This window comes from Theropithecus gelada, chromosome 1, assembly GCF_003255815.1.
Source record: "Theropithecus gelada isolate Dixy chromosome 1, Tgel_1.0, whole genome shotgun sequence".
In the NCBI taxonomy this organism is placed as follows: domain Eukaryota; kingdom Metazoa; phylum Chordata; class Mammalia; order Primates; family Cercopithecidae; genus Theropithecus; species Theropithecus gelada.
Window position 1 is genome coordinate 38,749,955 of NC_037668.1, and position 12,551 is coordinate 38,762,505.

The following is a 12,551-nucleotide window of genomic DNA, read 5'->3' on the forward strand; positions in this document are numbered from 1 at the left end:
AGACTAGATTCCCCAGGCCCCCTTGCAGTTAGAAGTGGCATTGATACAGTTTTGGCTAAAGAAATGTATACAGAAACCTGCTGGGTAATTTTTTCTTTTTTTTCCAACTATCCAGACTTCAAGGAGATGGGGAGGTTTGTGCTGCAGGGATACTGACCGGTGGATTTTTCCCTTTTCCCCACCTTGAATGTGGATGTCCTGGCTGGGAACCCAGTTGCCAGCTCATGACCAGGAGGTAACAAGCAGGAATGAAAGGCCACCACGCAGGTGCGGTGCTACCAAGGTGCGAATCACTGCGTGTGACTCCGAGGTGCGAATCATCATTAGCAATCACTTCTCTCAGGACTGTTTGTTAAGAAAAATAAACTCCTCCTTATTGAGACCATGAGAGTTACGCTGAGGGGTATATTGTTATTTGAAGCTGACAATATTCAATGCAATGAGATTGAAGGTCATCCCTGGGTCATTAACATATAAGCAGGGAAGAAAGTGTGGCCCGAAACAGTCTGGGGCACGAGAAAGCAGTAGGAGAGGAAGCCCCAAGAAAAGGGGGGAGCTGCCGCGCGGTGGGTAGAGCCAGGATCAGCGGGCGGAGGCGGCCGGGAGCGCAGCGGCTTCTAGCGGCGAGAGGGACCCACTCGGCCCCACCTGCGCCTCGCGCGCGCGGCCCCCACCCCTGCCCCGCCCCGCCTGGTTTATAGGACCCAGCCGGAGCCGCTGGCCGCCCGCCGGGGTTTGTCCTGCGACCTCCGACCATGCCCGCCGACCTCAGCGGTACCTGGACCCTGCTCAGCAGCGACAACTTCGAGGGCTACATGCTGGCCCTAGGTAGGGTGGAGGGGAGGCGGCGGAGGAGTGGGGTTCGCCGTCTGTCTTGGGGTCAGGCGAAGGCGGCCGGGCCGGGCCTGTAGGTACGTCCGCTGTCTGTGCCTTAGCCCTGCTGCGCCCACCGTCGCCCAGTCGCCCCGAGTCCGCCGGTCTTTGGCGCCTCCGTCCATCGGGCCCGGGACCCCCGTCCTTCCGTCCCCCAGTGCATCCTTCCCCGCGCCCACCCGCCCCGCGTCCCCACGGCCGTCTCTCCACGGCCCCTTGTCCCCCCGGCCGCCGGTCCCCCGCCCATCCGTCCCCGCGTCCAGCCCCCCGTCCGCCTCTACCCGCACGCGGCAGACCCGCGGAGACTGCAGACTGGGGGTCCGGCCGGGGAGGAGACGCCCCGGACCGAAGCCTCTGCCCGGCGGGGGCCCTCCCCTCAGCCGCCTTCCGCGCGGGCCCCGGGACCCCCGGCGCGCCATGGCTCCCCCAGCGAGGTCCCGCGGCGCACCCGGAGCCGGTCGGGGACGCAGAATCCCGGAACCCGCGGACGATCCTTCAGGTCCGGGCGCACGCGGGAGTGCAGAGCCTGGTTCGGCCCCAGGCGTGCCCGACCGCGGCCTCCCGCGAAGGCTGGTGACCCGCGGCGTCCTGGCTCCTGCGGGCCCGCGCTGTGCTTCCCGCCCTCATCGCGGTGCCAACGGTGCGCGGACTCTCAACTCACTGCAACCTCCACCTCCCCGGTTCAAGAGATTCTCCTGCCACAGCCTCCCAAGTAGCTGGGATTATAGGCGTGCGCCACCACGTCCGGCTAATTTTGTACTTTTAGTAGAGACAGGGTTTCACCATGTTGGTCAGGCTGGTGTCGAGCTCCTGACTTCTGATGATCCACCCGCCTCGGCCTCCCAAAGTGCTGGGATTACAGGTGTGAGCCACCGCGCCTGCCACGAGTGTAGTTTTTCTTGTAGCTTTAGGACTCTGGGAAGTTGCCATGCCGGCTGATCCCTGAACCCTTGACCCGTAGGCAATTTTTGTTTTCTTTTCTTTTTTTTTTTTTTTTTGAGACAGAGTCTCGCTTAGTCGCCCAGGCTGGAGTGCAGTGGCGCGATCTCGGCTCACTGCAAGCTCCGCCTCCCGGGTTCACGCCATTCTCCTGCCTCAGCCTCCCGAGTAGCTGGGACTACAGGCGCCCGCCACCTCGCCCGGCTAATTTTTTGCATTTTTAGTAGAGACGGGGTTTCACCGTGTTAGCCAGGATGGTCTCGATCTCCTGACCTCGTGATCCGCCCGCCTCGGCCTCCCAAAGTGCTGGGATTACAGGCGTGAGCCACCGCGCCCGGCCGCAATTTTTGTTTTCTTAACCTTAGGGTCCATCTTAGTTGATAAAGGGGCATTTATTTTGGTCTTTCATATGCCAGGAGATAAGAGTGTTCCTCTGGATATGGGAAAGGCACCTCTCACTTGAGAGTCTTATGATCTTCAGAGGAAGAGCAGAGAATTCTTTTATGGCCTGCTTCAGGGAAGAGGGGCAGAAGAAGGTCTGAGGGGGACCTTCCTGCTTCTGTTATTTCCTCAAATGCCAAGTGATATGATTTGGCTGTGTCCCCACCCAAATCTCATACAGGAGTTGTAGCTCCCATAATTCTCATGTGTTGTGGGAGGGACCTGATGAGAGATAATTGAATCATGGGGGCGGTTTTCCCCATACTGTTCTCGCGGTAGTGAATGTCTCATGAGATCTGATGATTTTATGAGGGGTTTCCCCTTTCATTTGGCTCTTATTCTCTCTTGCCTGCCACCATGTAAATCGTGTCTTTGCCTTCTGCCATGATTTCTGGGCTTCCCCAGCCACGTGGAACTGTGAATTGGTTAAACCTCTTTTTCTCTATAAGTTACCTCTTTTTCTCTATAAGTTACTCTCTATAAGTTCTCTATAAGTTACTCTTTTTCTCTATAAGTTACTAAAGACATACTCTCGGGTATGTCTTTATCAGCAGCGTGAAAACGGACTAATACATTAAGGTGCCATGTTTTGAGGTACCCTATCCTGAAACCCATAAATCCGAAACAGTTTTCTGAAAACCAGCAACTGTGTTTAAACTTCAGATCTAATTTGTTAAAGTATTAAGTGCTTACATCAATTTGTTAAAGTGCTAAGTACTTAGGTCACACTTACAGCACTAGAGCGGTTGTTTACATAATACTGTAATACTTTTTTTTTTTTTTTTTTGAGATGGAGTCTTACTCTGTCACCCAGGCTGGAGTGCAGTGGCGCCATCTCGGCTCACTGCAAGTTCCGCCTCCCAGGTTCACACCATTCTCCTGCCTCAGCCTCCCGAGTAGCTGGGACTACAGGCGCCCGTCACCACGCCTGGCTAATTTTTTGTATTTTTAGTAGAGACGGGTTTTCATCGTGTTAGCCAGGATGGTCTTAATCTCCTGATCTGGTGATCTGCCCGCCTCGGCCTCCCAGAGTGCTGGGATTACAGGTGCGAGCCACCACGCTCGGCCATAATACTGTAATACATTTTATCTTAATAATTGAGCCGGGCACGGTGGCTCAAGCCTGTAATCCCAGCACTTTGGGAGGCCGAGACGGGCAGATCACGAGGTCAGGAGATCGAGACCATCCTGGCTAACAAGGTGAAACCCCATCTCTACTAAAAAATACAAAAAACAACTAGCTGGGCGAGGTGGCGGGCACCTGTAGTCCCAGCTACTCGGGAGGCTGAGGCAGGAGAATGGCGTAAAACCCGGGAGGCGGAGCTTGCAGTGAGCTGAGATCCGGCCACTGCACCCCAGCCTGGGCGACAGGGCGAGACTCCCTCTCAAAAAAAAAAAAATAATAATAATAATAATAATAATTGAGTGGGGCTGGGGTGCGGTGGCTCACACCTGTAATCCCAGCTCTTTGGGATGCCAAGGTGGGCGGATCAGGAGGTCAGGAGTTTGAGACTAGCCTGGCCAACATGATGAAGCCCTGCCTCTACTAAAAGTACAAAAAATTAGTCAGGCATGGTGGCATGCACCTGTAATCCCAGCTACTTGTGAGGCTGAGGCAGGAGAATTGCTTGAACCCAGGAGGCGGAGGTTGCAGTGAGCCGACATTGCGCCATTGCACTCTAGCCAAGGAGACAAAGCAAGACTCCATCTTGGGAAAAAAAAAATTAGGCTAGCAGACTGGGCACGGTGGCTCACGCCTGTAATCCCAGCACTTAGGGAGGCCAAGCCGGGTGGATCACCTGAGATCAGGAGTTCGAGACCTGCCTGGCCAGCCTGGTGAAACCCCATCTCTACTAAAAATACAAAAATTAGCTAGGCATGGTGGCTCATGCCTGTAGTCCCAGCTAATTGGGAGGCCGAAGCATGAGAATCGCTTGAACCTGAGAGGCGGAGGTTGCAGTAAGCCCAGATCACGACACTGCACTCTAGCCTGGGCAACAGAGTGAGACTTGGTCTCAAAAAAAAAAATAAGTCAATAAGATTAAAAAAAAAAAAGATTTCAGCTAGCAATCCTGAATTTTACTGATTTACGGGAATATATAATTTAATTTAAATGTATATGCTTGTTCATATACATGTAAGGAAAATACATTCCATAAAAAATCACAAATATATACTTAGATCTTTAAACTGTAGGGTCTAGGAAAATAATAAATGATCGCCTCTTTATCATTGTTGTTGTTGAGATGGAGTCTTGCCTGTTAGAGTGCAGTGGTGCGATCTTGGCTTACGTGGCGTAACCTGTGCCTCCCGAGTTCAAGCAATTCTCTTGCTTCAGCCTCCTGAGTAGCTGGGATTACAGGCACCCACCATCTCACCTGGCTAATTTTTGTATTTTTAGTAGAGACGGAGTTTTACCATCTTGGCCAGGCTGGTCTCGAACTCCTGACCTCATGATCCACCCGCCTTGGCCTCCCAAAGTGCTAGGATTACAGGCATGAGTCACCATGCCCAGCCAATTACCTCTTTTATATTAGTAGAAGTGAGGTGAATGCCTGTTGGCAGTGATGCTAAGGGTCAAATAAGTCACCATCAAATACACAGCACACATCTCATGATGTGCTCCAGCTGGCATCTCATTTGAGGGCAGAAAATCACTCCCTTTTGTCTAAAAACTAGCGTTCAGGAACTGATCCTGCAACTCCCACCCGGGCTCTGGTATCACTCTCTCCCAGCATCTGCCAAACTGCAGTGAGAAGAAAGGCAACTTGTTCTTGCACAAAGAAGAAAGTTTGCTTGGGGTTTTTTGAGATAGCGTCTTGCTCCGTCGCTCAGGCTGGAGTGCAGTGGTGCGATCATGGCTCACTGCAGCCTTGAATTCCTGTGCTCAGGCGATCCTCCCACCTCAGCCTTCCAAGTGTCTGGGACAACAGGAGCATACCGCCACACTTGGCTAATTTTTCAATTTTTTTGCAGAGACGGTGTCTTGCTATGTTTCCCAGGCTGGTCTCAAACTCCTGGCCACATGCAATCCTCCTGCCTCAGCCTTGCTTGGGTTTTAATATTTGGAGCTAACCTGGGATTTGGGAGTTCCTGGTGTACCCCCACAGTAGCCAAGAACACCGAGGGTGCAGTGCCTCAGGAATGGAGAAGCCCTATGTTAATGCCCATAGATATTGACAAACTTGTGCAGGTCCTCGCCTTTAGTCCTGTTATGAACCTGAGAAGGTGGTGGTGTTACCAACTTGCCCCAGGTTACTGTATACACTGGGATATATTTAATTAATTAATTAATTAATTTTTGAGACAGAATCTCGCTTTGTTGCCCAGTCTGGAGTGCAGTGGCACGGATCTTAGCTCACTGCAACTCCGTCACCCAGGTTCAAGCAATTCTCCTGCCTCAGCCTCCCAAGTAGCTGAGATTACAAGTGCACGGCCCCACACCCACTTAATTTTACATTTTTAGTAGAGACAGGGTTTCACCGTGTTGCCCAGGCTGGTCTCAAACTCCTAAGCTCAGGTGACCTGCCTGCCTCAGCCTCCCCAAGTGCTGGGATTACAGGCATGAGCCACCGCACCTGGCCCTACACTGAGATTTAAAGGGATCCCCTCTTGCCTTCAACCCACATTGCCTTAAGATTAGAAGTGGCTTTGAGATTAAAGGTTAATATAACCATCTGAAGCTTAGATAAGTGTACATTTGTGTGGACTCCTTTGAAATCCTACCCTCAAGTGTATATGCTCACACATTTGTAATAGCATGTCATCGGACTGTTCCCTCCTACTTGAATGTCTTCTTTTCTTTTTTTTTTTTTTTGAGATGGAGTCTCGCTCTGCCACCCAGGCTGGAGGTGCAGTGGCGCGATCTCGTCTCACTGCAGCTCCACCTCCTGGGTTCACACCATTCTCCCGCCTCAACCTCCCGAGTAGCTAGGACTACAGGTGCCCGCCACCAAGCCCAGCTAATTTTTTGTATTTTTTTAGTAGAGATGGGGTTTCACCATGTGAGCCAGGTTGGTCTCAATCTCCTGACCTCGTGATCCGCCCACCTCGGCCTCCCAAAGTGCTGGGATTACAGGCATGAGCCACCGCGTGCGGCCTTGAATGTCTTATTTTCTATATAACACAATCTAGTGGATGAAAAAGCATGGCTTGACCTGGTTAACAGCCTTATGAGGAATATAGCCTTTTGGACTGTTGAGGTCCTAGTAAGTGTGAACCTGGTAGAAAGTGACCAGAACTTATGCCAATTTATTCATTTTATTTTATTTTTATTTTTATTTTTTGAGATAGGATCTCACTTTGTTGCCCAGGCTGGAGTGTAGTGGCACCATCTTGGCTCGCTGCAACCTCCTCCTTCCAGGCTTAAGCAATCCTCCCACCTCAGCCTCCCCAGCAGCTAGGTCTACAGGTACAGACCACCAAGCCCAGCTAATTTTTATTTTATTTTTTATAGAGATGCGGTTTCACCATGTTGGCCAGGCTGATCTTGAACTCCTGGCCTCAAGTGATCTGCCTGCCTTGGCTTCCCAAAGTGCTGGAATTACAGACCTGAGCCACTGTACCTGGCCCAGAACTTATGCTAATTCAAAGTAAATTTTGGTCTTTATTTTATTTATTTATTTTTTTGAGACGGAGTCTCGCGCTGTCGCCCGGGCTGGAGTGCAGTGGCCGGATCTTAGCTCACTGCAAGCTCCGCCTCCCGGGTTTGCGCCATTCTCCTGCCTCAGCCTCCCAAGTAGCTGGGACTACAGGCGCCCGCCACCTCGCCCGGCTAGTTTTTTGTATTTTTTAGTAGAGACGAGGTTTCACTGTGTTAGCCAGGATGGTCTCGATTTCCTGACCTCATGATCCGCCCGTCTCGGCCTCCCAAAGTGCTGGGATTACAGGCTTGAGCCACCGCGCCCGGCCAAATTTTGGTCTTTAAAGAGGCCAGCCTTGTAGCTGCAAATCTGTGAAGTAACAATGTTGCAACATGGTAGTGAGGTAGGAAGCAGGGCTCAACTCCAGAAGCCGGGCTTGGGACAGCGGACCAAACTGAGGACTAACTAAAACAGGGATGGGATGGAAGCAGCTTTCCATAAAACACATACAACAGTGTGCCATGTCAGTTTACTGTTGCCATGGCAACACCTAGAGTTAGCACCCCTTTCAATGACCAGAGGACCCAAAAGTTACTACCCCTTCCCTAGAAATGTCTGCATAAACCACTCCTTAGCTGGGCGTGGTGGCTCAGGCATGTAACCCCAGCACTTTGGGAGGCTGAGGTGGGTGGATCGCCTGAGGTCAGGAGTTCAAGACCAGCCTGGCCAACATGGTGAAACCCATCTCTACCAAAAATACAAAAATTAGGCGGGCATGGTGGTGGGCACCTGTAGTTAGTCTCAGCTACTCAGGAGACTGAGGCAGGAGAATCACTTGAATCCGGGAGGCAATCAGTGAGCCAAGATGATGCTGCCATTGCACTCCAGCCTGGGTGACAAGAGCAAAACTCTTATCTCAAAAAACAAAACAAAAACAAAAAACCATCCCTTACTCTGCATATAACTAGAAGTGGGTATAAATATGACTACAAAACTGCCCTGAGCTGCTACTCTCTGCCTATGGGGTAGCCCTTTTCTGCAGGAGCAGTCACAGGGTTGTGACACTGCTTCTTCGATAAAGCTGTTTTCTTCTGCCTCTGGCTTGCCCTTGAATTCTTTCCTGGACAAAGCCAAGAGCCTTCGCAGGCTAATCCCCACTCTGGGACTCACCTGCCCCACGAGTAGTGCAAATTGTAAATTTACTAACAACAAATTGCCTCACATATTTTATTTTATTTATTTATTTTTTGAGATGGATTCTTGCTCTGTCGCCTAAGCTGGAGTGCAGTAGCGAGATTTCAGCTCGCTGCAACCTCCACCTCCTGGGTTCAAGAGATTCTTCTGCCTAAGCCTCCAGAATAGCTGGGATTACAGGCATCCCCCACCACGCCTTACTAATTCTCGTATTTTTAGTAGAGATGGGGTTTTGCCATGTTGGCCAGGTCAAACTCCTGACCTCAGGTGATCTGCCTGCCTCAGCCTCCCAAAGTGTTAGAATTACAGGCGTGAACTACCACGCCCAGCCTGCCTCACAGATTTTCTGTTTGTTTGTTTTTTTAGACGGAGCTTTGGAATTTTGCTCTTGTTGCCCAGGCTGGAGTGCAATGGTGCAATCTTGGCTCACCACAACCTCCGTCTCCCGGGTTCAAGCAATTCTCCTGCCTCAGCCTCCTGAGTAGCTAGGATTACAGGTATGCACCACCACGCCCGGCTACTTTTGTATTTTTAGTAGAGACGGGGTTTCTCCATGTTGGTCAGGCTGGTCTCGAACTCCTGACCTCAGGTGATCTGCCCGTCTCGGCCTCCCAAAGTGCCGGGATTACAAGCGTAAACCACCACGCCCAACCAGATTTATGTATGTATGTATGTATGTATGTATTTATTTGAGATGGAGTTTTGCTCTTGTTGCCCAGCCTGGAGTGCAATAGTGCAATCTTAGCTCACCTCAACCTCTGCCTCCCAGGTTCAAGTGATTCTCCTGCCTCAGCCTCTGGAGTAGCTGCGATCACAGGCATGCACCACCACACCCAGCTAATTTTGTATTTTTAGTAGAGACAGGGTTTCTCCATGTTGGTCAGGCTGGTCATGTTGGTCTACCTGCCTCGGCCTCCCATAGCGCTCGGATTACAGGCATGAGCCCCCGTGCCCGGCGCCTCACAGATATTGAAAGCATAAATGCTTAAAATCATAACTCTAAAGTCATTGTTAGTCTAAAGTTATTGGGTTTTGTTTTGCTTACATAATAGGGTTTGAGGAAAGTCAGCAGTAAGTTTGGCTTGGTCATATTAATAATAGGAAATGACCCTGGGTAACACGGTGAAACTTCATCTCTATGAAAGAAAAATTTAAAAATTAGCCGGGTGTGGTGGCACATGCCTGTAGCCCCAGCTACTTGGGAGCTGAGCTGGGAAGATCTCTTGAGCCTGGGAAGCAAAGGCTGCAGTGAGCCGAGGTCACACCACTGCACTTCAGCCTGGGCAACAGAATGAGACCCTCTCTCAAAAAAATAATAGTAATAGGAAGTGATTTTAAGGTTTTGGTGTCAATACTTAAATATTGTTGAAAACCAGTAAAACCTGGATCATATTGCATCTCAAACTAAAAACTGGAGTTCTAGATTTAAACACATACACGCAGCCTTTTTTATTTGCAGCTGAGACCACAGGCATGCATCACTATACCCAGATGGTTTTTGAGATGTTGGTTGGTTGGTTTGTTTGTTTTTGAGATGGAATTTCACTCTGTCGCCCAGGCTGGAGTGCAGTGGCTCGATCTCAGTTCATGGCAACCTCTGCCTCCTGAGTTCAACTGATTCTCCTGCCTCAGCTCAGCCCAAGTGTGAGCCAGCATGCCCAGCCTCAGCTGTTTGTTTGTTTGTTTGTTTTTAAATAGAAATGGGGTCTTGCTATGTTGTCCAGCCTGGTCTTGAACTCCTGGGCTCAAGTGATCTTCCCACCTTGGCCTCCAGAAGTGTTGGGATTACAGATATGAGCCACTGCCCCTGGCTACAAAAATTTTTTCTTACGATGAGGACATTTATATTAATATTATTGTTTTATTTTTGGTTGTTGTTGTTTGGGATTTTTTTGAAATGGAGTCTTGCTCTGTCACCCAGGCTGGAGTGCAGTGGCACGATCTCGGCTTACTGCAGCCTCCACCTCCTGGGTTCAAGTGATTCTCCTGCCTCAGCCTCCTGAGTAGCTGGGATTACAGGGGCGCACTACCATGCTCAGCTAATTTTTGTTTTCTAGAGATGGGGTTTTGTCATGTTGCCCAGGCTGGTTTTGAACACCTGACCTCAGGTGGTCCACCTGCCTCTGCCTCCCAAAGTGCTGGGATTACAGGCATGAGCCACCTTGGCCGGGAGAATCACATCTCATCTTTAACTCCTCTCCCTCCTCCTCCCTCTCCCTAATTCTGCTGCAGCTACCCTAGGCTCCTCAGAGTTCCCAAAACACACTGACACACCCTTCCTCAGAGTCCCAGGGCTCCCTAGATTTCTGCCTTAAACTATTTTCCCAGAAATCTGCGTGGCTTGATTCTTCTTTCAGCTCCCTGCTGAGATGTCACCTGGCCATTATTTAAAATAGTGGTGTTTATTTCTAGCTACATAATATGCTCAAAGGCACTAAGTGGAACTGGGATTCCAAACCCTGATCTTCATCTTCTTAGCATTCCATGTTTCCCTGTGGAACTCTTTTTTAAAGCTTATTCAAGATTTCTAGCTGAGCAGGGTGGCTCATGTCTGTAATCCCAGCACTATGGGAGGCTGAGGTGGGAGGATTGCTTGAGCCCAAGAGTTCGAGACCAACCTGGGCAACATAGTGAGGCCTGATCTCTACAAAAAAATATTTAAAACATTTCCAGGCATGGTGGCATATGCCTGTAGTCCCAGATATTCGAGAGGCTGAGATAGAAGAATCACTTGAGCCTGAAAGGTCGAGGCTGCAGTGAGCCATGATTGCATCACTGCACTCCAGCCGGGGTGACAGAATGAGATCCTGTCTCAAAAAAAAAAAAAAAAGAGAGAGATTTATAAATACATTGTAGTACGTAGCTGGGTGTGGTGATGCAAGCCTGTAATTCCAGTTACTCAGGAGGCTAAGGCAAGAGAATTGCTTGAACCCAGGAGTGGAGGTTGCAGTGAGCTGAAATCGTGCCACTGTTTTCCCCAACCTTGGCGACAGAGTGAGACTGTGTCTCAGAAAAAAAAGAAAAAAAAAAAGTGTGTGTGTGTGTGTGTGTGTGTGTGTGTATATATATATAGAGAGAGAGAGAGGTATATACATGAATCCAGTGGTTTTTGAGTTTTGTCTTCATTGTTGTTGAGAAACTGTTCAAATGTTCTCTTAATTCAAAGTGTAAATACGTAAGGCAGAAAAAGGCAGAGTTGTGACCGAGGCTGGGTTGGGGGGCCTAAACCCTATCCCTTTGGTTTTCTTTTTCTTTCTTCCTTTTTTTTGAGATGGAGTCTCTCTCTGTTGCTCAGGCTGGAGTGCAGTGGTGTGATCTCAGTTCACCGCAACCTCCGCCTCCCGGGTTCAAGCAATTCTCCTGCTTCAGCCCCCCGAGTAGCTGCGGTTACAGGCATGTGCCACCATGCCCCGCTAATTTTGTAGTTTTTAGTAGAGATAGGGTTTCTCCATGTTGGTCAAGCTGGTCTCAAACTCCTGACCTCAGGTGATCTGCCCTCCTTGGCCTCCCAAAGTGCTGGGATTACAGGTGTGAGCCACCGTGCCTGGCTGACAGTTTATATTTTTTTATAGAGACAGGGTCTTGCTATGTTGCCCAGGCTGGTCTCAAACTCCTGAGCTCAAACAATCCTCCTGTCTCTCTGTCCCAAAGTGCTGGGATTACTGCACCTGGCATGTGCAAACTTTTTAGTCAGGCTGTGGTTGGCAGTTTGCCAAGACGGTTCCCTGTAGATCTGATTTCAGCAGCAAAAAACATTGAAGTCGTACAGGAAATGCTAACAATTACATGCAGTGATTTTGAGAACAGCTGCCAAATTCTTCACTTTTGCATCTCAAGCGAATGTTCAAATATTTTTCAAAAATTATTTTTAAGGTATTGACTTTGCCACTCGTAAAATAGCCAAGTTGCTGAAGCCACAGAAAGTGATTGAGCAAAATGAGGATTCTTTTACCATCCACACGAACAGCAGCCTAAGGAACTACTTTGTGAAATTTAAAATTGGAGAAGAATTTGAGGAAGATAACAAAGGCCTGGACAACAGAAAATGCAAGGTAAAATTTAAAGCAATGTCAGGCGTGGTAGATTACGCCTGTAATCCCAACACTTTGGGAGGTCAAGGCAGGCAGATCACCTGAGGTCAGGAATTCGAGACCAGCCTGGGCAACATGGCAAAACCCTGTCTCTACAAAAAATTCAAAAATTGGGCAGGCACGGTGGCTCATGCCTGTAATCCCAGCACTTTGGGAGGTCAAGGCGGGCAGATCACGAGGTCAGGAGATCGAGACCATCCTGGCTAACACGGTGAAACCCCATCTCTACTAAAAATACAAAAAAAAAAAAAAAAAAAGCCAGGCGTGGTGGGGGGCGCCTGTAGTCCCACCTACTCAGGAGGCTGAGGCAGGAGAATGGTGTGAACCCGGGAGGCGGAGCTTGCAGTGAGCTGAGATCGCACCACTGCACTCCAGCCTGGGCGACAGAACGAGACTCTGTCTCAAAAAAAAAAAAAAAAAAAAAAAAAAT

At 49.7% G+C, this 12,551-nt stretch overlaps 1 protein-coding gene across 1 annotated transcript in view; it reads left to right on the top strand.

Annotated features, from left to right (window-relative positions):
- The first annotated feature begins 692 nt into the window (after nucleotides 1-692).
- The window catches only part of RBP7 (retinol binding protein 7), a 20,858-nt gene continuing 8,999 nt past the window's right edge, over nucleotides 693-12,551 (top strand). Inside the window, exons 1-2 of the mRNA XM_025404510.1 lie at nucleotides 693-828; nucleotides 11,904-12,082. Coding sequence (XP_025260295.1) covers nucleotides 756-828; nucleotides 11,904-12,082 — 252 coding nt within the window. The 5' untranslated portion in view covers nucleotides 693-755. The remainder of the gene's footprint in view (nucleotides 829-11,903; nucleotides 12,083-12,551) is intronic.